The sequence below is a fragment of the Cherax quadricarinatus genome, chromosome 72 (assembly GCF_038502225.1).
Source record: "Cherax quadricarinatus isolate ZL_2023a chromosome 72, ASM3850222v1, whole genome shotgun sequence".
Taxonomy (NCBI): domain Eukaryota; kingdom Metazoa; phylum Arthropoda; class Malacostraca; order Decapoda; family Parastacidae; genus Cherax; species Cherax quadricarinatus.
The window spans coordinates 14156867-14184127 of record NC_091363.1 but is presented as its reverse complement, the minus strand read 5'-3'; the positions used below and the strand labels follow the sequence as shown (position 1 = coordinate 14184127).

Below are 27261 nucleotides of genomic sequence, written 5' to 3'. Positions count from 1 at the left end.
GGAACAATAACGAACACCTTTATTGTCAGAGAAATTTGTAAGCACTATTGTGATGATAATCTCTTTATTCTTACACTGGTATTGTTTGTTATCGTTAATGAGAAGCAGCTTTAGTTAAGTATGCTGTAAGGCTCTACCATTTACTCGTCTATGAATCTCATGAAAGTTTTCAACTGCTTCGAAAATCTTCTCCATAAATACATAAGATAACACAGACGAAAACAGGAATGTAAATCACGATACATTCAATGTCTGTTAGACACCATGGCGTCATTGTCCAAATTTTCAACAGCACATAACAGTAGACTGAGGTTTCTATTCATGAGCAAATTTGTTGTTTTTCAGTTTTAGAGGGTATAATATCTTCACTTTACAAGCAATAGGTAATATATCTGGACAGATAAAGCTGAAGATAATAAATGTTCAGTGGTCTCAGTCAGGCTTATCACTCTAAACACTTGATAATTTAGTGAGTTTTTGACTTCTCGTTGAAGCAGTTTGCAATTTTGATAAAGGTGAAGGCTAGTGTAAAACAAATACATGTAGAGTGGATGGATATCTGAATGAAAGATGAATGAATATTTGGCAAGAAAGGGAATTATGCAGGGATAAAGATACATGGAATGGATATTACAACGATACCTTACTGCCTGCATAAGCAAGCTACAGTTAGTATTGACCCATGATCTTCCTGATGAGTCATTACACAGTCCACACCCGAGAGAAACATTAAGACGAATGATGTGAGATGCCCAATGTAATTTACACTCCCAGGTTCGCCTACACGTCCACGTCAACCCATGTGTCAAATCATCCTATGATGGGTCAAGCTAACCATAGTTTCACTGGTAGTCTGCTACTAATACTATTGGCTAATATAATAAATATTAATAATTAAAATTACAGTGCATAATTGATATTATATAATTCAAACGTCACTAAAGCATCTTTAATCTTTGTAAATAAATTAGGCGTACAAAATCTTTTATCATTTTATCTTGTATCATCATTAAATATGTCTCGTTCTTCTGTTTGTAAGACTTATATCAAGATACTTGTAGAAGCGGGGGGAGGGGAGGGAGTGTCGTCCATCATAGCTATCTACTACCTTAGTTTTATGTCGAGCTCACCTTCATAATGACCAAGAGACAAATATCAAATGAAAGGGCCTAGTGAGAAGAGCCTAGCTTTAATTAAAGGTGGCTATTTTTTCTGAATGCAAAGGAAGTTGCCATATGAGAAGGATTTTTTTTTTTTTTTTTTGCTATTGTGAACTCTTTGAGAAAAACTCGAGTTGCTACCACTATCCTCACTTAGGGCGTCTGTGTTCTCTGCTGCAGACTAAAAGGAAAGAAGACAAGACATTAAGAGGTAAACAGTGTCATCAAGTGCAGCTTGTAAACAACATGTGTTCTATTATACAGCTCCAGTGGCTGCCAGAAGCACTACAAACGTATAAATGAAACGAGATAGTATGGGACGACACATGTTGGCCCATGTTAACTATTTCTTATGCACCATATCTTCTGCAGTTGGGTATACTACCCTCTTAAAGACTAAGCCCACAAAATATCAAGGATTCTCTTGCATCTCTTTCTTAGTCAACAATATTAGGTTAAGATTCCCTTAATGTAAATTCTTCATAATTATTTGCATATCTTTATTGAGCTTTAATATAGTTAAATTGTATTTACATGAATAGATCAATAGTTAACACCAGTGTACCAATAAATTAAGCATAGCTGGGAGCTGGCTTGTAACTGGGAGTTGGCTTGTAGCTGGGGGTAGGATGGTAGGCTGGGGCAGGCTGGTAGGCTGGGTACTGGGCTTTACCCTCATATTCAACTTGAACCACGTAGCCTGCGTCACCGTTCACAGTGTATGAAACTCTCTGCAGACGACCATCAGGAAGCAGCACGTAGTAGTTCCCATGAGTATTGTAGCCGTCACGGGATTCTTGATGTCCAAAGTCGTCACCTGAAGGGTCGTCCTTCACGGCATAGTTGAAGTCATACTTAGGATGACCCTGATTAGAAATATCAAATTTCATTATCACAAAACTACTACAGAAAATTTTCAACAACAAATTTTTAATAACAAAGAACACTTAAGAGTTGATATGATCATAGCAACAGGGAATTTATCACAACATAAGGATATCAGTGTGTAACACTTTCACGCTTTGATATATGAGATACATATATAAACCTACAGTTGGTGCTGGGGCCCCGTAGGAGGGAGCTGGGTATTTGTAGGAGGGTGTTGGAGGGTTGTAGGAGGGAGGAAGCTCTGCCCAGACAACGGCAACAAACACTGCCACGATAAAAGCCTGCAAACCATAGATATGTGACATTTATTTTTAAATAATCTTGAAAAGTGCCCAAAGAAATATTCATGTTATTCGCACACTGCTATCACGTTTTTTTTTCTTAATGCAAAAGATTACCTTGATGAACATGATATTAGCAACTCAAGTCTAGGTAAACTGATGTTGGCTGATGCACTCTCATCGTTTATATACCGGAGACTCCACCCACAGTGTGACGTCAGTAGTATTACAGGGGAAGCAACACATTTTATACATACTGAAATAACTCGCGCACTTGACCGAGGAGTAGTGGTCATCATGACCTCATTTCCTTCCTCCTTTTCTTTCTCTGCTCCTTTTTAGAAGTTCAGGAAAATCTTTGCCGGGAAATGTATTAATGGGCAGACGAATAACAGAGACACCAATGAACTAGGAATATTTGTGTGCTTAATTAAGTTATGAAGACGAGTTTAAATTTTTACTCCTCCAAATGGTGAGAAAAGTGTGCTGGAATTTTTTTTTTCTCCGTAATCACGTATCTTGAGGAAACAACAACGTATACAACCAAAGTAGGGTAACGCTACTTCTGCATATGCCATACCCTGTTGCGAAATTAGTGGTACACATGTTAGTTAAAACGACTGCTTTGAACGCTTGAAGTTCCTCAACCTGTACTCCCTAGAACGCAGGGGGGAAAGATACATGATTATATACACTTGGAAAATCCTAGAGGGATTAGTACCAAACTTGCACACGAAAATCCCAGCATACATAAGGGGGATTACCAATAGACCCCTGACTGTCTTCAAGAAGGCACTGGACAGGCACCTAAAGTCAGTACCTGGCCAGCCCGGCCCTGATCCACCATGAGGCCTGGTCACAGACCAGGCCGCGGGGGTGTTGACCCCCGAAACCTTCTCCAGGTATACTACAGGTATAACGACCATGAAAAATATAAAACACGCAAAGTATCGCACTATGTACAACACGTTAAATATAAACATGACTTACTCCACTCCTGTCAACTGGAGTTGGCATAGGTAAAACTTGCTATTTTGTCTTATATAGCAACGTTCTTCTTGCCGAATAAGGCAAGCGAAAATTTGTGTATGCAATAATTTAGCAAAAATCATTCTGAACCTGACGAAAAAGTATGTTTCAGTGTGTTTGTTTATTAATAAATTATTGTAAACTTATTTAAAATATATTTAACTGGATTAGGCTAAATTAAATTGCGCTTGTTATAATAAGGTTAGGTAAGTTTTCTAAGGTTCTTTTGGCACAAAATTATTAATTTTTACATTAACATAAATGAAAAAATATATCCTTAAACGTATAAGAGAAAATTTTAGAAAGGACTTAATTTTAAATGAGCTCTTGCTAATTGACCAAGTTTACCTATTTGGCACGACATATATAATGTATAATAGTTCCTCAATATACTTTTCCTACTTTTCCTCCCACTCTTATTATTTATCCTTCATGAAATAGAAACAAACCGGAAAATTAAACAAACAGGAAACTAAATTTAATCTTTCAGTTTTGTTTACACTTTTGGGCAGTTTTTCTCGACGGGAATTTAAAGTTTGAAGTTAATAGTTCCATTGAGTATTCGGTTTTGAGTTTTTTTTTTGTGCAATAAATATAAGAGTATCATCACTATTTAAGTAAAAGGTAATATGTTAGTGATTGTTATTATTCACCTCTATAGATGAAGTTACTTCTGGAGCTAGTGTTATTACGGGATTGTTGTGGGGGTGGTTGCTGGAGGTTGTTGTGGGGGTGGTTGCTGGAGGTTGTTGTGGGGGTGGTTGCTGGAGGTTGTTGTTGTCGGGGGGGTTGCTGGAGGTTGTTGTTGTGGGGGTGGTTGCTGGAGGTTGTTGTTGTGGAGGTGGTTGCTGGAGGTTGTTAGGGGTGGTTGCTGAAGGTTGTTGTCGGGGTGGTTGCTGAAGGTTGTTGTTGTCTGGGTGGTTGCTGGAGGTTGTTGTTGTTGTGGGAATGGTTGCTGGAGGTTGCTATTGTTGTGGGGATGGTTGCTGGAGGTTGTTGTTGTGGGGGTGGTTGCTGGAGGTTGTTGTTGTGGGTGTGGTTGCTGGAGGTTGTTGTTGTTGTGGGGATGGTTGCTGAAGGTTGTTGTTGTTGTGGGGATGGTTGCTGGAGGTTGTTGTTGTGGGGGTGGTTGCTGGAGGTTGTTGTTGTGGGGGTGGTTGCTGGAGGTTGTTGTTTTTGTGGGGGTGGTTGCTGCAGGTTGTTGTGGGGGTGGTTGCAGGAGGTTGTTGTCGTGGGGGTGGTTGCTGGAGATTGCTGTCGTGGGGGTGGTTGCTGGAGGTTGTTGTCGTGGGGGTGGTTGCTATGGAAGCCTGGTTGTTGGAGATTATCACTGTTGATGGTTGAACTAGTATTTGTGGTACATTTAACTGATCAGTGTTCATAATGTGATCTTGACTGAAGGAGTGTCTCACTGGCTCTGGTTCCGTAACAACTACTGCTGGTAGTTACGCCGTGACTTCCTTGGTGGTAGCTGTAAGTACTTCAAGAAGCGCATTTACCTGAGGTTGTTGGTTAATAACATGGTGCTGTGGTAACTGTAGTTAGGGTGCCTCAAAGTGGCAGTCTCTTAAGCCCAGGCAGCAGGTGCTTCGATGGAGATTCGAAATGGAGGCCCCTGCTTGGCGTCGAGGAAAGCTATTGCATATTGAGGTACTTCCGTGGGTTGCGTTTAAACAGGTCATTTAGTGTTTGAAGCAATTGATGTTGGCCTTGACTTATTGTGTTCTGCTTCGTTATCAAGAAAGGAAAAAAAAATCACCTTGGCTAAATTTAAAATTTGTAGACTTCCTGTGATTCAGTTTAATCAGGAAATTGTAACTTTAATTGCTTAGATGCAACGCAGTTCTACACTTGACTGAAGTTTCTTACTATGTTCACTAATTACAAACTTTTATTAATTTCTTCATTTCGCCTCTATCTATCTCTGTCCATTACCATATTTACTGTAGTAGATCTATTTCACTAATACAGCCATTGGCCCACCTTTACAGGACACCAACTCATCTACCAACTCACAAATTCAGCTACTAACCCACCAAATCACAGCCAACTTAACCCAGCTAGGAAACCTACAATTAAGCTTTTGGCTAACCAACCCAATTACCAGCTCATCATCTTGCATCCATGTGGCATGCAAAGAGTCCGTAACTTTTATTCGGCGCATGTACACACCCTCATTTACAGGCTATCTCCCCCAACCAGCGAACCAGGGGCTAAGGGTTGACGATGGGGCCCCGTCGTTCAATCAGTACCCAGGTTCCAGCCAATGAGAAGATGATTTTGGCAATCGAAGAGGTGATGTGGGTACCACTCACCTGTCTGCCCTTGTCATTCCCATTCTAGAGCTGGTTGAAGCACGGTCTGCTCTCTTGTGGCTTCTATTCTGCATTGCTTACCGTGGAGTGCACTAATACCTATTGTTGTACATAGTATATATAGTGTACGTACTTCTATTCTAAATTGGTGAAGGATAATATAAGTCAAAAGTTTTTCTGCTGCGTTTATTTTGCTCCCTTTACACCCAGGATAACAGGCCTTTTGGACTCCTTGGTTGTAATAATCCACTTTATAAAATAGCAACCAGCCCACAAACCATGCTACCAGCCCACCATGCTACCAGCCCACCAACCATCCAACCACCATGCTACCAGCCCACCAACCATCCAACCACCAAGTTACCAGCCCACCAACCATCCAACCACCATGGTACCAGCCCACCACCCATGCTACCATCCCACAAACATGCTACCAGCCCACCAATCATGATACCAGACCAGCCAACCTAACATCCTACCACCAAGTTACCAGCCTACAGCCATGCTACCAGACCACCAGCCAGCTACCAGCCAATCAGCGCTGCTAACACCCACTTAAATTAGCTAACAGACCACATATCAAAACGACATTCTGCTAACCAAACTACCAGTCCAATAACCTACTAGCCCACCAAACTACCAGCACACCAGTTGAGCTACCAGTCCATCATTCAAGCTTTCAACTCGGAGTCAGGCTTTTAAGACACTGAACATTGCAAGAATTTCATTCATATATTCCTCCGTTGTATTTAGTATATACTAGGTGGAGAAGATTCTTGCCAGAGTGCTTGAAAACCCCGCACGAGATTCATAAATCTAAGATTATTGAGTAACCCAGTAATTGGGATAAACTTACAGGTACTTTAACATAGCTTCAGATAACGATCACAGACAATATCAGCGCAACAGTACTAATAAAGAGAACATAACCTCAAAAATGCTTAAACACTTCTCTGGGGATAAAGGAGCTTGTTATACACTTATGACTCGTATTGCTGTTTGTAATTCCATTTCATCCCGTAAGATAGATGAATTTGGAAGTTATTCACAACGCACCGATGTCCTCATTTAACACAAAAGTGTCTACAATTAGGTATCCGTGGTTTGCTGTGCTGTGGACCAGAATATATAAATGCAAGGTATTAAAAATATATACAGGGTCACTTGAGTACAGCTTTTCCACACAACCTATTGAATTATACAAACAAAATAGAAGCCAGAAGCACAAAGTCGAAATGCTTCGAAGTCTGTATGGTATCAGATAAGCATGATACTACGCATGAAGATCTATAATTGACAATGTCTCTTCCGTATACACCATTCCTTCAGCTGGTGAAGCAATGATAATCAGAAACTAAGAGCACATAATAAGGAGTACTCACTTGCATCTCGCGGTCGAATTATTAATGTAAGTTTGAATTAATTTAAAGATTGCATAAGAATTTGCATTTCTTTATTGGGTTTAATACTTCTAAAATATATTTATATAAATAGATCATTTGTGAATATCAGTGAAGCACTAAGCATAGCTAGGGGTAGGCTTGTAGCTGGGAGCTGGCTTGTAGCTGGGGGCTGGCTTGTAGCTGGGCTGGTAGGCTGGGTACTGGGCTTCACCCTCATATTCCACTTGAGCCACGTAGCCTGCGTCACCGTTCACAGTGTATGAAACTCTCTGCAGACGACCATCAGGAAGCAGCACGTAGTAGTTCCCCTGAGTATTGTAGCCATCACGAGATTCTTGATGTCCAAAATCGTCACCTGAAGGGTCGTCCTTCACGGCATAGTTGAAGTCGTACTTAGGATGACCCTGCCAGTGTGAATAAAACATTTTATTATCACAAAATAATTGCAGAAAATTCTCATTTCTTCTCAATATTTTCAGACCTTTTCCTTTATCATGAAGAAAATGTCGGAGATCAGAAGTTATCGCGAAAACTATTGTTAGCTTTTAGGATCAGGTGGATATTATCACAAGTCATGGATATCAGGACGAAACTCTTTCGTCCAGAGATACATGCGTAAACCTACAGTTGGTGCTGGGGGCCCGTAGGAGGGAGCTGGGTGTTTGTAGGAAGGTGCTGGAGGGTTGTAGGAGGGAGGAAGCTCGGCCGAGACAACGGCAACAAACACTGCCACGATGAAAGCCTGTAAACCATGCGTATGTGATATTAAGCTCTAAAATATATTGGAAAAGAATTTAAGATTTTTTTTTCAAATTGTCCACTTGCACCTTGGTTTCACAAATATTTTTGTTTTTCAGTCCAATAGATACCTTCAGGAACATGTTATTGGTAGATCACGTTGTGTTCAACTGATGATCACTGATGCACTCTCGTCGTTTATATACTCGAGACTCCACCCACAATGTGGTTGACCGAGAAGTGGCCATCACTGTGACCTTCTTCGCCTTTTCTTTTAGCTCCTTGTTAGAAATTCCAGAAAACCCTTATCTATTGCATGAATCAAGAGGTAGACGAACGAGGGAGTGGTAACATAACCAGTAGAAACCCGATGTTTAACCACTTGACTCATCTCTTACTGATCATATACTTTTGTTTCATGTAATTAATATTCTGCTTGTAGCAATACAGTTGTAGCATGGTATCTGCTACAAGAAGTATGATGCTAAAATTAGAGGCAATACCGAGAGCGGTAGCAGAATAAAAAGCAAGATATGCTCTCAATAAAAAAAAAATAACTAGCAACTCTACATCCATATATGATCTACTATTTCCTGACAACCTTAAAGACTATCTTAAATCCTTTTGTTATTGTTTTTACCTGTGTTTACCCTAATCTGAGTTTTCTAGAGCGACTTAACTCATTAACACAAATCGTGGCCAGCAACTCATGCAATTATCTCTTCTATTCTTTCTTCTATCACTATAATTTTAATGATTTAGAAAGGAAGGCTTGTCTAAGAATAAGGTGACTCTCTGCTCTTGAGTAGCAAAAACATTTCATTATCATTAATATCAGCGCATTGTTTCTCGCTCTTGACCAGTTCAGTTAGTTTAGTTAGCTTCCACTGCACTGAAGTTTCAAAACAGTGAGTAGTAACTTTTATACTCTGTCTTTTCGACAACCTTCTTCTGCTTCTTCTCTTCCTATTACTACTACTATTACTACTACTACTGATTATCTTAACCATCCTCCTCTTCCATGAAATAATAACTAATGTAATGATTTCACAAACTGGAGATTAGAGCTGGAAATTGACTGTATTTTTTAATAAATATGGTTCTGGCATTTGACTGAATGGAGTGTGAGCATGATAACATTTATACAGAATTAAGGGAAAGTAGATAGCTGGATTTGAGTCCTTGAGGAGGTCAGTATACAGTGTCTGCACTTTGAAGAAGGGGAGAGATGCTGTATTTAAGCGGATCATTTAATCTATGTGATGTCAGTCAACACGTATCAAGGAAAAAATCAGTCTGGGAGGAAATTTTATATTGTTAAAAGACAAGGAAGGGAATGAGTGTGTTAAAAATCACTGTTATTTCATTGTGACGATAATGAAGACGATTGTGGTGAAAAAGATGAAAAGGAAGAATAACAGGAAGACTAGGCGAAGGTTATGGGCGCCACACCTTGGTCAAGTGCGCGTGTTATTTCTGTACATTTAAAATACATTGCTTTCCCCTGTGATTCTACTGACGTCAGATTATGGGTGGAGTCTCAAGTATATAAACCAAGAGAGCACATCAGTGAACATCAGTTTAACTAGACTTGATCTACTAAAAACATGTTCGTAAAGGTATGTTTTGGAAGGAAATCAGTTATTTTGTGATGATGTCAACAACTTGAAAAAAATCTTTGAATACTTTTAGAGCATATATTAGAAGTTAATGTCATATATTAATGGCTTACAGGCTTTCATCGTGGCAGTGTTTGTTTCCGTTGTCTCGGCTGAGCTTCCTCCCTCCTACAACCCTCCAGCACCTTCCTACAAACACCCAGCTCCCTCCTATGGCCCCCCAGCACCAACTGTAGGTTTATATATGTATCTCATATGTCTTAAGATAGAAGTGTTACATACAGACATTTATATTTTAATAATTATCCTACTTTCATAAGTATACTAAAATTTTTGTGATTATATCTAAACTCCATCATATTCTTTATTTTAAAAAGTAATGAAATTATTGAAAGAACTCTAAAATTATTTGAAATAATTTTGTGATAATAAAATGTCTTTACTCATAGGGTCATCCTAAGTACAACTTCAACTATGCCGTGAAGGACGACCCTTCCGGTAATGACTTTGGACATCAAGAATCCCGTGACGGCTACAATACTCAGGGGAACTACTACGTGCTGCTTCCTGATGGTCGTCTGCAGAGAGTTTCATACACTGTGAACGGTGACTCAGGCTACGTGGCTCAAGTGGAATATGAGGGTAAAGCCCAGTACCCAGCCTACCAGCCGGCCCCATACCATCCTACACCCAGCTACAAGCCAACTCCCAGCTACAAGCCTGCCCCCAGCTACAAACCTACCCCCAGCTATGCTTAACTTAGAGGTGGAATGATATTCACTGATGATGTATTTATGTAAATATAATTTAGGTGTTTTAAACTCAATAAAGAAATGCAAAGCCTTATAGCGTCTTTCAGTTCTTTCACCATTAACCTAATGTCATCGACTTAGAGATATAAGTGAGGTCCTGATATTTTGTGGTCTTCTTAGTCTTATATTTTACCATAGCTACGTCTTGAAAGGTGATGCACTGATTACATCGTCTTTGCATGTCTAATTCTTTTGCGGCCTCCTCTGTATTCGACTGAAGAATCTTACTCTGTAGGCAATCATTACTTGAACCAGTTTTAGCTGAAGAAGCTTTAAATGTATTTCACTTATATGGTCATACAATAATCTTGGATTCATGAATGTCATAAGTGTTCCTCATATACTGGCAAGAATCTTTTTCAGTATTTTACTAGATATAACAAACGAGGATAGAAATGTAATTCCTGTCATACAAGATGTCTTTCAAAACACTGTCTTCCAGATAGTAGCTGGAATGATAGACTTGCAGTTAAATCGGTGGGCAGGTAGCTGGGTTGGTGGGCTGGTAGCTGGGTTAGTAGGCTGGTAACTTGGTTGATGGACTGGTAGCTGGGTTGGAGGGCTGGTAGCTGGGTTGGTGGGCTGGTAGCTGGGTTGGTGGGTTGGTAGATGGGTTAGAGGGCTGGTAGCTGGGTTAGTGGGCTGGTAGGTGAGTTAGTGGGCTGGTAGCTGGGTTAGTGGGCTGGTAGCTGGGTTGGTGGGCTGGTAGCTGGGCTGGTGGGTTGGTAGCTGGGTTAGTGGGCTGGTAGCTGGGTTAGTGGGCTGGTAGCTGGGTTAGTGGGCTGGTAGCTGGGTTAGTGGGCTGGTAGCTGGGTTAGTGGGCTGGTAGCTGGGTTAGTGGGCTGGTAGCTGGGTTAGTGGGCTGGTAGCTGGGTTAGTGGGCTGGTAGCTGGGTTAGTGGGCTGGTAGCTGGGTTAGTGAGCTGGTAGCTGAGTTAGTGGGCTGGTAGCTGTGTTAGTGGCCTGGTAGCTGGGTTTGTGGGCTGGTAGCTGCGTTAGTGGCCTGGTAGCTGGGTTAGTGGGCTGGTAGCTGCGTTAGTGGGCTGGTAGCTGGGTTTGTGGGCTGATAGCTGGGTTAGTGGGCAGGTAGCTGGGTTAGTAGGCTGGTAGCTGGGTTTGTGGGCTGGTAGCTGGGTTAGTGGGCAGGTAGCTGGGTTAGTGGGCTGGTAGCTGGGTTTGTGGGCTGGTAGCTGGGTTAGTGGGCTGGTAGCTGCGTTAGTGGGCTGGTAGCTTGGTTTGTGGGCTGATAGCTGGGTTAGTGGGCTGGTAGCTAGGTTAATGGGCTGGTAGCTGGGTTTGTGGGCTGGTAGCTGGGTTAGTGGGCAGGTAGCTGGGTTAGTGGGCTGGTAGCTGGGTTTGTGGGCTGGTAGCTGGGTTAGTGGGCTGGTAGCTGCGTTAGTGGGCTGGTAGCTTGGTTTGTGGGCTGATAGCTGGGTTAGTGGGCTGGTAGCTAGGTTAATGGGCTGGTAGCTGGGTTTGTGGGCTGGTAGCTTGGTTAGTGGGCTGGTAGCTGGGTTAGTGGGCTGGTAGCTAGGTTAGTGGGCAGGTAGCTGGGTTAGAGGGCTGGTAGCTGCGTTAGTGGGCTGGTAGCTGGGTTTGTGGGCTGATAGCTGGGTTAGTGGGCAGGTAGATGGGTTAGTGGGCTGGTAGCTGGGTTAGTGGGCAGGTAGCTGGGTTAGTGGGCTGGTAGCTGGGTTTTTGGGCTGATAGCTGGGTTAGTGGGCTAGTAGCTGCGTTAGAGGGCTGGTAGCTGGGTTTGTGGGCTGATAGCTGGGTTAGTGGGCTGGTAGCTGCGTTAGTGGGCTGGTAGCTGGGTTTGTGGGCTGGTAGCTGGGTTAGTGGGCAGGTAGCTGTATTAGTGGGCTGGTAGCTGGGTTTGTGGGCTGGTAGCTGGGTTAGTGGGTAAGTAGCTGCGATAGTGGGCTGGTAGCTGGGTTTGTGGACTGGTAGCTGGGTTAGTGGGCTGGTAGCTGGGTTAGTGGGCTGGTAGCTTGGTTTGTGGACTTGTAGGTGGGTTAGTGAGCAGGCAGCTGCGTTAGTGGGCTGGTAGCTGGGTTAATGGGCTGGTAGCTGGGTTAGTGAGCAGATAGCTGGGTTAGTGTGCAGGTAGCTGGGTTAGTGGGCTGGTAGCTGGGTTAGTGGGCTGGTAGCTGGGTTAGTGGGCTGGTAGCTGGGTTAGTGGGCTGGTAGCTGGGTTAGTGGGCTGGTAGCTGGGTTAGTGGGCTGGTAGCTGGGTTAATGGGCTGGTAGCTGGGTTAGTGAGCAGATAGCTGGGTTAGTGGGTTGGTAGCTTGGTTAGTGGACTGGTAACTGGGTTAGTGGGCTGGTAGCTGGGTTAGTGGGCTGGTAGTTGGTGCGATATCCTTTTGAAGTTATTTTGAAAAAGTAAATAAACTTTTATAATTAGTGAAAAACAGAAATTTCAGGCATTTGCAAAACTACTCTGAATCACAGTAATTAAAGTCACAATTCTAAGATTAAAAGGAATCACAACAAGGATACAAATTTAAATTAAGCCAGGACGACGTTTTTTCTGTAATAATAATGACGCAGGGCAAAATAAGTTGAGAGAAACATCAACTGCTTCATTTAAACTCTAAATGACTTGCTTGAATGTAACATTATATCTCCAGTCAAACTACTCAAGAACGTTCTAATATCAATGGGATATCCCTAATAACCAGTAATGAATACTACAGTGCAGACAGTTGCGGGTCATATATACCTGGAGATACCTGGGGAGGGTGTCGTGGGTCAACGCCCCCGCGGCCCGGTCTTTGACCAGACATCAGCGGAAGAGATCCCCACGTGCAGTAGCTTCCCGTGCCTCAGCCAGGTGCCTCTAACTCTTACAGTCGCTACTGAGGCATCTGCTACTTAGATTAAAGAAACTGCCACTTTTAAGCACGCTAACTACATTTACCACAACATACTACTACCATACTACTAGCCAACAACCTTAGATAAACCCAGTTAAAGAAGAGCTTACAGCTACCACTATCGTAGATACGGCACAATTACCAACTATAATGGATAATAATAATAATAATAATATATTTATTTCTACATGAACAAGGTATACAGACCATAGCTGACATCAGTGACATACTACTATACAGAAAGCCGCTTGTTATGCAGAGCATTTCGGGCAAATTAGGTCACTTTTGTCCCAGGATGCGACCCACACCGGTCTACTAACACCCAGGTACCCATTTTACTGATGGGGAATATAGACAACTGGTGTAAGGAAACATGCCCAATGCCCCTACCCTTGCCGGGAATCGAACCCGGGCGTTCACCGTGAGAAGCGAGAGTTTAGCCACCAGGCCACGGGGCACTGTGTTAAACACTTGGGTATTTTTATATCTGAAACGTTTCGCTAACATTTCCATAAAAAAAGTTACCAAAGTGTTGCACAAGTGTCTAATTTATCAACATGTCGGTTCTTTGAACGTTTATCAACACAAACCATAATTACGGAACTAGAGCAGCAGAAGTTCTCACGATCACACTATAAATACCGATCAATTTAATGAACCACATATACTAGTTTCACCTTAACAGAGGTAACCTCCAGCAACCACCCCACAACAACGACCTCCAGCAACCACTCCACAACAACGACCTCCAGCAACCACCCCACAACAAGGACCTCCAGCAACCACCCCACAACAACGACCTCCAGCAATCACCACGCAACAACGACCTCCAGTAACCACCACACAACAACGACCTCCAGCAACCATCACACAACAACGACCTCCAACAACAACTTCACAACAACGACCTCCAACAACCACCCCACAACAAGGACCTCTAGCAACCACCCCACAACAACGACCTCCAGCAATCACCACGCAACAACGACCTCCAGTAACCACCCCACAACAACGACCTCCAGTAACCACCACGCAACAACGACCTCCAGTAACCACCCCACAACAACGACCTCCAGTAACCACCCCACAACAACGACTTCCAACAACCATCCCACAACAACGACCTCCAACAACCACCCCACAACAACGACCTACAACAACCACCCCACAACAGCGACCTCCAACAACTACCCCACAACAACGACCTCCAACAACCACCCCACAACAACGACCTCCAACAACCACCCCGCAACAACGACCTCCAGTAACCACCACACAACAACGACCTCCAACAACCACCCCACAACAACGACCTCCAACAACCACCCCACAACAACGACCTCCAACAACCGCCCCACATCAACGACCTCCAACAACCACCCCACAACAACGACCTCCAGTGACAACCCCGTTGTATCACAAAAACCAGAAGATCCTTTTCATCTGCTAAGCCAGATAATGATGAACGCTATTATATTACATTTTAATCAATCAATATTCACTGTACAAAGTTGAATATACAACCAGTTCATGAAAGATTTCTCAATATATATATATATATATATATATATATATATATATATATATATATATATATATATATATATATATATATATATATATATTTTTTTTTTTTTTCAACAAGTTGGTCGTCTCCCACCGAGGCAGGGTGACCCAAAAAAGAAAGAAAATCCCCAAAAAGAAAATACTTTCATCATCATTCAACACTTTCACCACACTCACACATTATCACTGCTTTTGCAGAGGTGCTCAGAATACAACAGTTTAGAAGCATATACGTATAAAGATACACAACATATCCCTCCAAACTGCCAATATATATTATAAGAGCGCAATTTAATTTAGCTTAATCAAACTAAATATAGTTTAGATAAGTTTACAATAATTTAATAATAAACAAACACAGTGAAATATATTTTTCTCGTTAGGTTCAGAATGTTTTTTGCGAAATTATTGCATACACAAATTTTCGCTTGCTTTATTCGGCAAGAGTAGGAAGGGTAGTGTAAGGAATTCGGCAACTAACTACTCGCTAATAGTCACGAGCGAGCCTCAATGACTATTATTAATGAAGATTAAAAATACTTTGCAACCCGTAGCAGTGTTCCGTTTTTATTCTCACACAGGGTTTTTCGTCCCTTATTCAGTGATATAATATGTGAAGGGGAAAAAAGAGTAGAAAGGATAGTTGTGTGGGTTACAGTCACGTAATGTGAGGGGTCAGTGTTGTGTCTAAGCAAGAAAGTGATGGTGATTGTGTTTGTAGTCGTTAACTGGAAACTACTAGGTCTGATTATGTGTGTGAAGATGTTCTTGATTGTCTGATGTCCGTTATCCCTAACGGGATTTGTAGAGATGCAGACAGGCTGTTCTACTTCGGGCAAATTATTTTATTTTATTAACACATCGGCCGTCTCCCACCAAGGCAGGGTGGCCTGAAAAGAAAAAAATTCACCATCATTCACTCCATCACTGTCTTGCCAGAGGGGTGCTTACACTACAGTTACAAAACTGCAACATTAACACCCCTCCTTCAGAGTGCAGACACTGTACTTCCCATCTCCAGGACTCAAGTCCGGTCTGCCGGTTTCCCTGAACCCCTTCATAAATGTTACCTTGTTTACACTCCAACAGCACGTCAAGTCCTAAAAACCATTTGTCTCCAAGTGGGGCAAATGTTAACTGACAAGAAGAATCAGAAAATGAAAAAAATACTATTTTGGAGGTATTTTACAAGATAGTAATAGGACTTAACATGCAGATCTATAAGAGCCATTACCTATTTCTTAGGCACCATTTCTTCAGCAGCTAGCCATGCTAGCATCCTTAGAGACAGACAACAAATTTTCGGAGTCATTTGCTTCTCTTTCTTATTCGAATATATTAAATTAACGTTAAATAATTGTAAAAAAATGGAAAAGCATTTGCAAATCTTTATTGAGTTTTATACGTCTAAATTGTATTTACATAAATAGGTCAACAGTGAATATCAGTGTAGCACTAAGTTAAGCATAGCTGGGAGCAGGCTTGTAGCTGGGAGTTGGCTTGTAGCTGGGGGTAGGATATGTTGGTGCAGGCTGGTAGGCTGGGTACTGAGCTTTACCCTCATATTCCACTTGAGCCACGTAGCCTGCGTCACCGTTCACAGTGTATGAAACTCTCTGCAGACGACCATCAGGAAGCAGCACGTAGTAGTTCCCCTGAGTATTGTAGCCGTCACGGGATTCTTGATGTCCAAAGTCGTCACCTGAAGGGTCGTACTTCACGGCGTAGTTAAAGTCGTATTTTGGATGACCCTTCCAGAAGATACAATATATTTCATTATCCAAAGAAAATAAGAGAAAAATTTCATACGCTCTCTTCTTTTTAGGACTTTTCACAATAAAGAACATATAGAAATGAGAGACTTATGACAATATATAGACATCGGCTTACAGCATTTTAAAACATCAGAAACAAGTATAAACGTACAGTTGGTGCTGGGGGGCCATAGGAGGGAGCTGGGTGTTTGTAGGAAGGTGTTGGAGGGTTGTAGGAGGGAGGAAGCTCAGCCGAGACAACGGCCACAAACACTGCCACGACATAAACCTGTAAACATAGAATTTTAATATTAAGTTCTAAAATAAATTTGAAAAGTGTTCAAGAAATTTTTCATGGTGTGTACACTGGAGTCACAAATATTTTTGTCTTAAAAAATACCTTAAGGAACATGTTATAGGTAGATCAAGTCGAGTTAAACTGATGCTCACTGATGCACTCACGTCATTTATATACTGAAGACTCCACCCGCACTGTGACGTCAGTTGCATGACAGGGAGAAGAACATATTTTATACATACAGAAATAGCGCGGACAATTGACCTAGTAGTACTGGCCTTCATGACCTCATTCTCATCTTTCTTTTTATCACGTTCTTTGTTGGAAATTCTGAAAAAAATCCCTATGTGGAACTGTATTAATTAATGGATAGACGAATGCTGAAGAGATCACAAAACCTAAAATATATGATTTTTACGTAAATTAACACGATTTCAAATTCTTGCTCCTTCAGATTGCGAGGAAAAACTATTCTTCTTTTATTTGTTTCAATGCCTTGAAGAAGGAATAACAGGGATAGGAGAAGTAAGAGGAGGAGAAAAGGTAAAATGAGGAAAAAGAAGAGGTTGAAGAACAGTTGAATGAGGAGAATAAAGAATCTGCAAATAATTTCTCAAATTAAACGATGTACTGATGTTGATGGATATAAAATAACTTTGCAAATTCGTTAGCAATACCCAGTCTTTATTTTCACAGATTTTCGCCCCTGAACCAGTGAAATACTGTATATTTGATGGAGATAAGAACAAAATGATAGTTATGGGGGCTGCAAGTCCACGTTGTGTGTTGCTGAGTTGGTTTTGCATCAGCGCGGTAATCTTAAGAAAAAATAATGTGATTATGTTAGTTGCTGTTAATATCTCTTAGTTCTAATTTTGGATGCAGAGATGTTAATTTTTTGTTGTCCTGTTAATCAATGAATTATATTAATTTTGTATCATCTCAAGGACATTAAACTGAGATGAGCATGAGATCTCTATAAGATGCTGGTAGAAGGTTTAACTTGGGGCTTCCTAAGAAAATTCGAATAACTTAGAAGATTATATATGAACAGGGTTGGATGATGATAATAAGCCATTGAATAATGATATCACCAATGATAATGTTATCATGACGTGTGAGATATCCTAGTAATTGCGAGAATTATTTTTTATACAGATCATACACAACCCAATGTGTGGGTAATTTGTGTATTATCCCAGTTATGGTATTGTGTCTTTGTGTTCTTTACACAAATCAGTTTTTATAAGAGCTGTTATCCTGTCTCTCATTTCAAAACCCAGCCCAAGCTACGGTATACTACTGCCCCCAGGATGCCACCCACACCAGTCAACTTCTAGTATATTGTAATTGCTACAACTTACGAGTGTAATATTATAGTACAGTAATTCTGTCATGTGCAAGAAAGTTTAAATATATCTATTCCATTAGAAGGAAAGAGTTAGTTTATCGAGTGTATTGTTCTTATATTTAAGCAATATTTTCCACATTAATACAAGTAACTAATAATTTCGCAACTAAGAGTTTATCTCTCAATTTCTCAGTGTGTAAGTCTGCACACCAGGCAACGCCCTACTTGAAGACTGGTCCAGTTCCCCAGGCATACCCCCTCAAGGAAGGTTCCTTGATGCTGGTGAGGGGCTCTTGATCTAGGGAATTGGATCTTTGCTCCAGTTCCCTGAATTGAGCCTGAATGCCTTCCATCCCCCCATTCCCACATGCGCTGTATAATCCTATGGGTTTAGCGCTCCGCCATGATTATAATAATAATCCCCAGGCATAACAACAATTTAGGTTATTATGGCATTAAAAAGAGCACTCCTTTAATTCTCTTATTTTATTTGGGTGTACAGAATACGACTCCCTCATGAGACATTGTGATGGAACCAAATATTTTTTTTTTCTGCGGCAAATGTTTTTTTTCACGCAAGCAAAAAGAGAAAAAGGAGCAAGAGAAAAATAATGAGGAGGAGAATGAGGTCATGATGACCACTATTAATCCTCGGTCAATTGTGCGAGTTATTTCTGTATATTTTAAAATGCGTTGCTTTCCCCGTAATGTTACTGACGTTACTTTGCGGCTGGAGTCTCAGGTATATAAACACGGTCAGTGCATCAGTGACCATCAGTTTAACCTGACTTCATCTACCAGTAACATGTTCCTTAAGGTATTATTCTTTTTGGACTGAAAAACAAAAATATTTGTGATACCAATGTATGAACAATCTCAAAAATTTCTTGAACACTTTTCGAGTTTATTTTAGAACTTAATGTCATATATCTATGGTTTACAGGTTTTCTTCGTGGCAGTGTTTGTTGCCGTTGTCTCAGCCGAGCTTCCTCCCTCCTACAACCCTCCAGCACCTTCCTACAAGCACCCAGCTCCCTCCTACGGGGCCCCAGCACCAACTGTAGGTTTATATATATATATATATATATATATATATATATATATATATATATATATATATATATATATATATTTGTCGTGCCGAATAGGCAGAACTTGCGATCTTGGCTTAAATAGCAACACTCATCTTGCCATATAGGACAAGCGAAAATTTGTGTATGCAATAATTTCGCCAAAATCATTCTGAACCTAACGAAAAAAATATATTTCACTGTGTTTGTTTAGTATTAAATTACTGTAAACAAATCTAAAATATATTTAGTTAGGTTAGGCTAAAATAAAATTTTCTTGCTATAATAAGGTTAGGTAAGTTTTCTAAGGTTCTTTTTGTACAAAATTATTAATTTTTACATTAACGACGTATGGGAGAAAATTTTATAAATGACTTAATTTTTAATGAGTCCTTGTTAATTGACCAGTTTTACCTATTCGACACGACATATATATATATATATATATATATATATATATATATATATATATATATATATATATATATATATATATATATATATATATATATATATATATATATATATATATATATATATATATGTCGTGCCGAATAGGCAGAACTTGCGATCTTGGCTTAAATAGCAACGTTCATCTTGCCATATAGGACAATCGAAAATTTGTGTATGCAATAATTTCGCCAAAATCATTCTGAACCTAACGAAAAAAATATATTTAACTATGTTTGTTTAGTATTAAATTATTGTATACAAATCTAAAATATATTTAGTTGGGTTAGGCTAAAATAAATTGTTCTTGTTATAATAAGGTTAGGTAAGTTTTCTAAGATTCTTTTGTAGCAAAATTAGAATTTTTTACATTAACATTAATGAAAAAAATATATCTTTAAACGTATAAGAGAAAATTTTAGAAAGGACTTAATTTTAAATGAGTTCTTGCTAATTGACCAGTTTTACATATTCGGCACGACATATATATATATATATATATAAATATATATATATATATATATATATATATATATATATATATATATATATATATATATATATATATATATATATATATATATATATATATATATATATATATATATATATATATATATATATATATATATATATATATCTTATATATAAATGTAGACGTTTCGCCAAGTATTGTAGATATGTCTTATCTGCTTTTCAGTTTTATACATTAATATATTTTGTTGTTTATTTGGAAAGTTTTAAAAAGATTGATAGCAAACGAAAATTGTCTGTAATAATACTATGATAATGTAAGGTGTTTCATCTACTTCCAGGGTCATCCCAAGTACGACTTCAACTATGCCGTGAAGGACGACCCTTCAGGTGACGACTTTGGACATCAAGAATCCCGTGACGGCTACAATACTCAGGGGAACTACTACGTGCTGCTTCCTGATGGTCGTCTGCAGAGAGTTTCATACACTGTGAACGGTGACGCAGGCTACGTGGCTCAAGTGGAATATGAGGGTAAAGCCCAGTACCCAGCCTACCAGCCTGCCCCAGCATACACACCCAGCTACAAGCCAACTCCCAGCTACAAGCCAACTCCCAGCTACAAGCCAACTCCCAGCTACAAGCCAACTCCCAGCTACAAGCCTGCTCCCAGCTATGCTTAACTTAGTGCTGCGCTGACGTTCGTTAAGGATATATTTATGTAGATATAATTCACAAGTTCTGTCAAATAAAATTAGTAAATAATTATTATTTTTTTTACATTAATCTAAAGGGGGAGGAGGAGGTGGTACCGATGTGTAAGGAATTCAGCTCATTACTTATAAATCTCAAAGACGAGTAATAGTGGATTATTAATGAAATATTTACGATAAAAATAACATAACTGAGTGGGGTTGCGAGGTCTTCTTGTGTGTTTTCTGCGTTTTTATCGAAAGATCAGCGATGAGGAACACAGACATAAGTCACTGATTGTGAGGAGGTTTGAAGGTGTTAGTCGCTAACTATTAAATCTTATTTTAAGGTGTAAGGATTTTTTTTTATTGCCCTTTGTCCAATTAGCCAGATGTCACGTTGGTTTTGCACTGCCAGAATATATATCACATAAGTTTGCGATGTGTGACGTACTTGGCAAGAGGTTCAGCTTGAACGTTTCCTGGCCTAAACAGCCTATGTACTGATGTAATTAGTTCAGTAAACTGACGTGTTGAAGAATGAGACACTTGTGCTACATTTCTGAACCTTTATTACGGAAACGTTTCGCTAGTCAGTGGCTGAGCTGAACACATCGACTTCAGGCAGAGGGACTCATTACATTGTATGGGACAAAGACACTTATGTACAGTTCAGGACATTTATTAAAGGAAACGTTTCGCCACGAGTGACTTCTTCAGCAAGTTTTTATCCCCCTAATTCTACGCCTTCCTAGAGAGTGCAGATTCAGTGTCCTCAGTCTATCCTCGGTGGAAAGATTTCTGATACATCAGATCAACTTCGTCATCCTTCTCTGTATGTTTTCCAGGGTGTTTATGTTCATTCTGTATTACGGTGACCAGAACTGTGCAGCTTAATCTAAATGAGGCCTGTGCAAGAAAGGTAAACAGTACCGACAAGATTAAAGTTAAGACATGTGCAACATCTGGGTTTCTGTATTGATAAAGTCTACAATAAAGATACCCAGATGTTGCACATGTGTCTTAAATGAAGCCTAACCAACGATAAAGTTGAAGAATAGCCTAAGGACTCCTGTCATTTACACTTCTTGACATGAATCGACAAGTTGAAGAATGACACTTGTACATATTTGGGAATCTTCCCTGAGGAAACTTTTCTCAGGCTGAGGGACTGATTATTTAAAAGTCCTCATCTTCCAATGTTATTCTCTGTACCGGACTGAAGAAGCCACTGGTTGGCGAAACGTTTCCTCAATAAAGATTTCCAAATGTTGCACAAGTGTCTCATTCTTCAACTAGTTAGTTTTCTCAAACATTTTCTTCACATCAGACAGAGCGACTAAGAAAAGTCTCAAATGAGAAATAAGTTCGTAAGTGATTTAAATTGCAGTTATTTCAAAGAAGAATTTAGATAAGGAGTCAGGAAAGGTGAGGAGGCGGTGTGTAAGGTGTCCAGCTCAGTGTCCTCAGGTCTCAATAGACTGGGAAATAATCTCTCGATCAAGGATAAGCCACAGTTCATTAATATTAATGGATGTGTAATGTTTTTGCGACTCACTGGTGAAACTTTTTTTAAACAGGTTTTAGCCTTCTATTCAATGAGATGTTTTTAGTAAGACTGGTGTTTAAAATTTTTGTTTACCTAGGACTATCGTAGTGTGCTAAGGCAAAAAGAAAACGGTGATCAGTAAACCCAAAAACCTATTAGTAAGGAACTAATGGGTCTTTGGGTTTACAAATGTTGCTAAGTTGTGCTGTTCAGAGGCTCCATATATTGAATGTTAAATACATGATTAGTCAAGTATTTTTCGTTCTGTTGTCTGTCAGTTAATATCATTCCCAGTGGGTATTCATTAGATATTCCCACAAGTAGGAGGAAGAGAGGAGAGGAACTGATATCAATGGTCAAGATGATCGCCTCTTCTTAGTTGTCAGCCTCCCCAACATAACTATCTGTAAACCAACTCGTCACAAAGTCCACGAACCCTGCTAATTTTCCTTTAAGCATAGTTAATAGTTCAGTCATCAACCCGGCAGCAGTCAACGAACGTAACTCTCAGCTCAGCTACCCAGTTCAGAAACAACTCGACCAACACAGCTGCCTCTCGACTCAAGTACTGTTCTATTTAGCCAGCTACCAACCCATTAATTCAAACCATCAACCTATTTTTAATCAGAACAGTTCAATCAGCGCACCGACTTCATTACATCCCTATTGAACGAGCTTCCAGCCAACTAATCCAGTTACAAGCATACCAACCCAGCTACAAGTCCAATCCAGCTCTCAGTCCACTTACTGAGATTCTAGCCATGTTACTGGTCCCCTCACCATCACCCAACTATGGTATCAGCCCACCTAGGTCCCAACCCACTATTGCAAATACCAACCAACATTGCCAGCTCTTGATCAGTCTAGATACCAGCGCATCAGTCCATCACTGTTTACATTATCTTAAGTAGACAAGTCCTTCAAACAGGGAGAATCTATTCCCCACAGAACGGAGAGAGTTCAAGCCTATCTCAAGCCAGTGTTAAAGCTATCACATTACTACATTAATCACGGTACCATGCCGCATTTGCCTGCTAATTTCAAGACTAGGTCGCCATGGGTTATACTCCGCCCTTCCACTCTGCTCTGTGGGGGTTGTTTATAATCACGTTGTTACTATTTCATGATTATTATATTCATGTGGCAGCGTTAAACCCATATAGGTTATACAACGCCTGGAGGAATGAGAAACATTCAGGTTCAATCCAAAGAACACTGGTCCAATTTCTTAGATCAAAAGGTTTTCACCGGCATCAATAAACCTTTCTGGAGAGGCAATATTTCGTGAATCAAGGAGAATTTATATTTAATGGGCTATTATAAAGGCCATGTGAGAGAAATACCACAAAGGTCCTACATATTAAAATCCTTTGGATTACCTGTACACACAATATCCAATTAAAATGAAATTCCAACTCAGCTGTCATCTTACTAGTCTAGGCACCAGCACACTAACTTCAATACCAGTTTGCTAAATCAGTTCAAGATCCATTTCCTGGCTCTCTAATTTAAATATTTACCAAACGTCACTGATACCAAGTTAATTTAGGTATCAATTAGGAGACGGGTGTCTGCAAGGCAACAGATGTATGGTTGACTGCCTTTCAATCCTCGTCTACCTGGAGGTTGTTCCGGGGGTCAACTCCCCTTGCGGCCCAGTCCTTGACCAGGCCTCCCAGTGGATCAGGGCCTAATCAACCAGGTTGTTACTGATGGCCGTTGGCAATCCAACGTACGAACCACAGCCTGGCACTCTAGCACTGCACAGTGTATCAGGGCTTAAAAATCTATGAAAACCATTAACAAAAGTTTATGGAACGAGTCAGTATGTACGAAACTTGCAGTCTGACCAGTTTCACAATCATGTGAATAATGTGCAAGACAGACATACAATACCGACAAGATGAAAGTTAAGACACTTGTGCAACATCTAGTTACCTTTATTGTAGACGTTTCGCCATCCAGTGGCTTTATCAATACAGATTCTTGGACATAATTAGAAAACAGAAGAACTATATACAAAAAATGAGGTAATCAGTCCCTCAACCTTGGAGGTGGTGTTTACAGCACCGTGGTTGTAGAGATTCTGAAGCACGGGTAAAGAGACTGGCGCTTATATAGGCGTCAGTGAATAGGGACGTATGGCAGACGAGAGCATAGTCACTGGTAGGCGGGATTCCCCAGTGGAAGTAGGTCCTACCCAAATCAATGGGTTAGTTGTAGAAGCCGTGCAGCAGGTCATGTAGATGTCCTCTGAACCAAGATTCCATGACGTTGCAGTGTCTGACAAGTTGTGCAAGACAGGTATACAGTTATATAGTTCTTCTGTCTTCTAATTATATCCAAGAATCTGTATTGATAAAGCCACTGGGTGGCGAAACGTCTACAATAAAGATAACCAGATGTTGCACATGTGTCTTAACTTTCATGTGAATAATACTGAATAATTTTACAAATTTCCTGTTGAAGACAGAGCTTGCTATATACAAGGGATTTATTTTCTGATGCCTTAAATTCTTTTCGATTCAAAAATTATTTGAATTAATGACATCGCTTCACACAAGTATGTTTAACTGGTTTGTATTTACACTAACAGTGTAAATACGAACCAGTTAAACATACTTGGTCTCATCATCTGCGATCCAATGAGGGAATACAAAGTAAACAATCTCACCATACCCCGGCCGGGATTGAACCCGCGGTCAGTCTCAAAACAATCTCATTAAGTACTGACTTTACACATATCTTACTCGTACGGCATGTGCTGCACGAGTCCTGTTCCCAGAAATCTGGTGAAGGTATTGCCCAAGTCTGGTCAGGTAATGGATGGAAAAAGAAAGATTAAAAAAAAAAAGGAGGGAGAGGGGGAGTGAAAGATAATAATAATAAGATACCGGATATATATTACAAGCAAATTTCCATAATTTGCTTGTAACAGATAGGTCAACTGTAGATATACATTCAGATATACTCCTGTTAACCCTGTTGAAGCCTAGTTCTTGGGCCGTTTGTGTATTCATGTGCTACCGTCTACAGGATGGGATATGGGGAGCACGTTAAACAAGCCACTTCGGTGCCAAAATATAATCTAATCAAAACACACTAATAAAAATATTCCCAATTATTTTCAGCACAAGACGCTAAAAGCACCATGACGACTTATGCAATATGATAGAAAAAAAATTCACGCTAAGCGCTAAACCAATGTGGGTCATTCACTGAGCGCGGGACAGACATGCCTCTTATTTGTACTCTATTTATACCCTAGGACATTATAATGATGGGGAAGCGCTAAATCAGTAGGATTATGCAGCGCCTGTGGCTGGGGGGTATGGAAGATATTCAGGCTTAACTCAGGGAATTGGAGCACAGATCCAATTCCCTGGATCAAGAGCCCCTCACCAGCATCAAGGAACCTCCCTTGAGGGGTATGTCCTAGGACAATGTAGGACTGCACATATACATCAACAATGACAAATATCTTTTCCTTAAACACCTTTCCTCAGACGGTAGCGTCTTAAAGTCAGAGACGAAAATGACCACAAAACTGTGGGGCCTTGAACCTCTTTCTGAATCATATCTATGATAAAAGGCTAATATTAAATCAAATAATTTTAAAAGGATTGCTTGTCTTTAATTTAATACCTTTAATCAATAAATATCTGCAGAAACGTGATTGGGGAATGTCTGTGTACCACTAAATTATTCATTGCTGGGTTCAGGCTCGTAGCTAGGAGTAGGCTTGTAGCTGGGAGTAGGCTTGTAGCTAGGAGTAGGCTTGTAGCTGGGAGTAGGCTTGTAGCTGGGCTGGTAGGCTGGGTACTGGGCTTCACCCTCATATTCCACTTGAGCCACGTAGCCTGAATCACCGTTCACAGTGTATGAAACTCTCTGCAGACGACCATCAGGAAGCAGCACGAAGTAGTTACCCTGAGTATTGTAGCCGTCACGGGATTCTTGATGTCCAAAGTCGTCACCTGAAGGGTCGTCCTTCACGGCATAGTTGAAGTCGTACGTAGGATGACCCTGTGAGTTGAGGCAAGGCATTTCATTATCACAAAATTGCTACAGATTGTGATTTTCGTATCATGTCATCCTAATCTTTATCCAACAATATAAATTAGAAAGAGCGATGCTGCTATCTGTAAAGATTTAATATGCTCCTTGTAGCAATAAAATGATCACAAGAAATAGAAGTACATTAGATATATTTACGACCGTACGGTTGGTGCGGGAGCCCCGTAAGAGGGAACTGGAAGGTTGTGTGAGGCAGGACTCTCCGCCGAGGCAACGGCCACAAGGAATGCCACCAAAACCTGCAAACCATGGAAACATTCGGTGCAAAATAAACTTAAAAGGCGAGCAAAGAATTGTTTACATTTTTAAACACTGATCACGTGCAAGTTGCTTTACAGTCTAATAAAATACCTTCAGGAACATGTTAATGACAGATCAAGTAGAGTTGAACTGATGTTCTCCAATACTCTCTGGTTATTTATATGCTGTAAACTCCACCCACATTGTGACGTCAGGAGCTGCACAGGGAAAGCAACATTTTTCCCCTCGTAAAAATAACTCAGACCTTACTAGTTGTGGCGATGATCCTGACTTTTTTAACTTCTCCTTTTTTCTTGGACTCCTTATTGGGAAATTAGGGTCAATTTCCACGACGAATAGTAATATATTATTATTAACCTTTATTTCTATTTGTACAAGGTATACAGACCATAGCTGACATCAATGATATACTACTATACAGAAAGCCCCTTGTTATGCTGAACATTTCGGGCAATTTTGTCTCCAGGATGCGACCCACACCAGTCTACTAACACCCAGGTACCTATTTTTACTGCTAGGTGAACAGGGACATCAGGAGTCTGAAGGAAACACGTCCTAATCTTTCAACCCGTACCGGGGATCGAAACACGCACCTC

General features: G+C 40.4%; 6 protein-coding genes across 8 annotated transcripts; 2 read left to right on the top strand and 4 right to left on the bottom strand.

Annotated features, from left to right (window-relative positions):
• Positions 1-1655: 1655 nt before the first annotated feature.
• LOC128701234 (cuticle protein 7-like) lies at positions 1656-2481 on the bottom strand. Its single transcript, XM_053794820.2, has 3 exons — positions 2447-2481; positions 2213-2329; positions 1656-2026 (listed from the first exon to the last, which is right to left on the bottom strand). Exons 1-3 carry the CDS (start codon positions 2456-2458, stop codon positions 1733-1735), a joined length of 423 nt encoding a protein of 140 aa, XP_053650795.2. The 5' UTR covers positions 2459-2481; the 3' UTR covers positions 1656-1732.
• A 4630-nt stretch (positions 2482-7111) lies between these two features.
• LOC128701235 (cuticle protein 8) lies at positions 7112-7982 on the bottom strand. The gene is made up of 3 exons (XM_053794821.2): positions 7946-7982; positions 7702-7818; positions 7112-7480 (listed from the first exon to the last, which is right to left on the bottom strand). The coding sequence occupies exons 1-3, from the start codon at positions 7955-7957 to the stop codon at positions 7193-7195; spliced, it is 417 nt and encodes a 138-aa protein (XP_053650796.1). The 5' UTR covers positions 7958-7982; the 3' UTR covers positions 7112-7192.
• Positions 7983-9398: 1416 nt separating this feature from the next.
• LOC128701232 (cuticle protein 8-like) lies at positions 9399-10279 on the top strand. Of its 2 annotated transcripts, XM_053794814.2 has the most exons (3): positions 9399-9433; positions 9549-9665; positions 9883-10279. In XM_053794814.2, the coding sequence occupies exons 1-3, from the start codon at positions 9422-9424 to the stop codon at positions 10189-10191; spliced, it is 438 nt and encodes a 145-aa protein (XP_053650789.2). In that variant the 5' UTR covers positions 9399-9421; the 3' UTR covers positions 10192-10279. The 2 variants fall into 2 exon arrangements, with proteins under 2 accessions (XP_053650789.2, XP_069956557.1); XM_070100456.1 differs by lacking the exon at positions 9399-9433 and having other exon boundaries at positions 9525-9665.
• Positions 10280-16101: 5822 nt separating this feature from the next.
• On the bottom strand, positions 16102-16879 carry LOC138854880 (cuticle protein 8-like). The gene is made up of 3 exons (XM_070100460.1): positions 16844-16879; positions 16616-16732; positions 16102-16440 (listed from the first exon to the last, which is right to left on the bottom strand). Exons 1-3 carry the CDS (start codon positions 16853-16855, stop codon positions 16150-16152), a joined length of 420 nt encoding a protein of 139 aa, XP_069956561.1. The 5' UTR covers positions 16856-16879; the 3' UTR covers positions 16102-16149.
• Positions 16880-18881: 2002 nt separating this feature from the next.
• On the top strand, positions 18882-20897 carry LOC138854879 (cuticle protein 7-like). 2 transcript variants are annotated; one of them, XM_070100454.1, is made up of 3 exons: positions 18882-18909; positions 19036-19152; positions 20428-20897. In XM_070100454.1, exons 1-3 carry the CDS (start codon positions 18898-18900, stop codon positions 20767-20769), a joined length of 471 nt encoding a protein of 156 aa, XP_069956555.1. In that variant the 5' UTR covers positions 18882-18897; the 3' UTR covers positions 20770-20897. The 2 variants fall into 2 exon arrangements, with proteins under 2 accessions (XP_069956555.1, XP_069956554.1); XM_070100453.1 differs by lacking the exon at positions 18882-18909 and having other exon boundaries at positions 19012-19152.
• Positions 20898-25959: 5062 nt separating this feature from the next.
• Positions 25960-26767, bottom strand: LOC138854866 (cuticle protein 7-like). The gene is made up of 3 exons (XM_070100235.1): positions 26756-26767; positions 26551-26643; positions 25960-26353 (listed from the first exon to the last, which is right to left on the bottom strand). Exons 1-3 carry the CDS (start codon positions 26765-26767, stop codon positions 26030-26032), a joined length of 429 nt encoding a protein of 142 aa, XP_069956336.1. The 3' UTR covers positions 25960-26029.
• Between the last annotated feature and the right edge of the window lie 494 nt (positions 26768-27261).

Coding starts and splice junctions, on each gene's coding strand:
- LOC128701234 (XM_053794820.2), bottom strand. Junction 2,027..2,212: donor ACGGGGCCCCAGCACCAACT/GTAGGTTTATAT, acceptor ATTTCTAATCAG/GGTCATCCTAAGTATGACTT.
- LOC138854866 (XM_070100235.1), bottom strand. Junction 26,354..26,550: donor ACGGGGCTCCCGCACCAACC/GTACGGTCGTAA, acceptor CTCAACTCACAG/GGTCATCCTACGTACGACTT.
- LOC128701232 (XM_070100456.1), top strand. CDS start 9,525: ATGTCATATATTAATGGCTTACAGGCTTTCATCGTGGCAGTGTTTGTT. Junction 9,666..9,882: donor ATGGCCCCCCAGCACCAACT/GTAGGTTTATAT, acceptor CTTTACTCATAG/GGTCATCCTAAGTACAACTT.
- LOC138854880 (XM_070100460.1), bottom strand. Junction 16,441..16,615: donor ATGGCCCCCCAGCACCAACT/GTACGTTTATAC, acceptor ATCTTCTGGAAG/GGTCATCCAAAATACGACTT.
- LOC128701235 (XM_053794821.2), bottom strand. Junction 7,481..7,701: donor ACGGGCCCCCAGCACCAACT/GTAGGTTTACGC, acceptor TCACACTGGCAG/GGTCATCCTAAGTACGACTT.
- LOC138854879 (XM_070100453.1), top strand. CDS start 19,012: ATGTCATATATCTATGGTTTACAGGTTTTCTTCGTGGCAGTGTTTGTT. Junction 19,153..20,427: donor ACGGGGCCCCAGCACCAACT/GTAGGTTTATAT, acceptor ATCTACTTCCAG/GGTCATCCCAAGTACGACTT.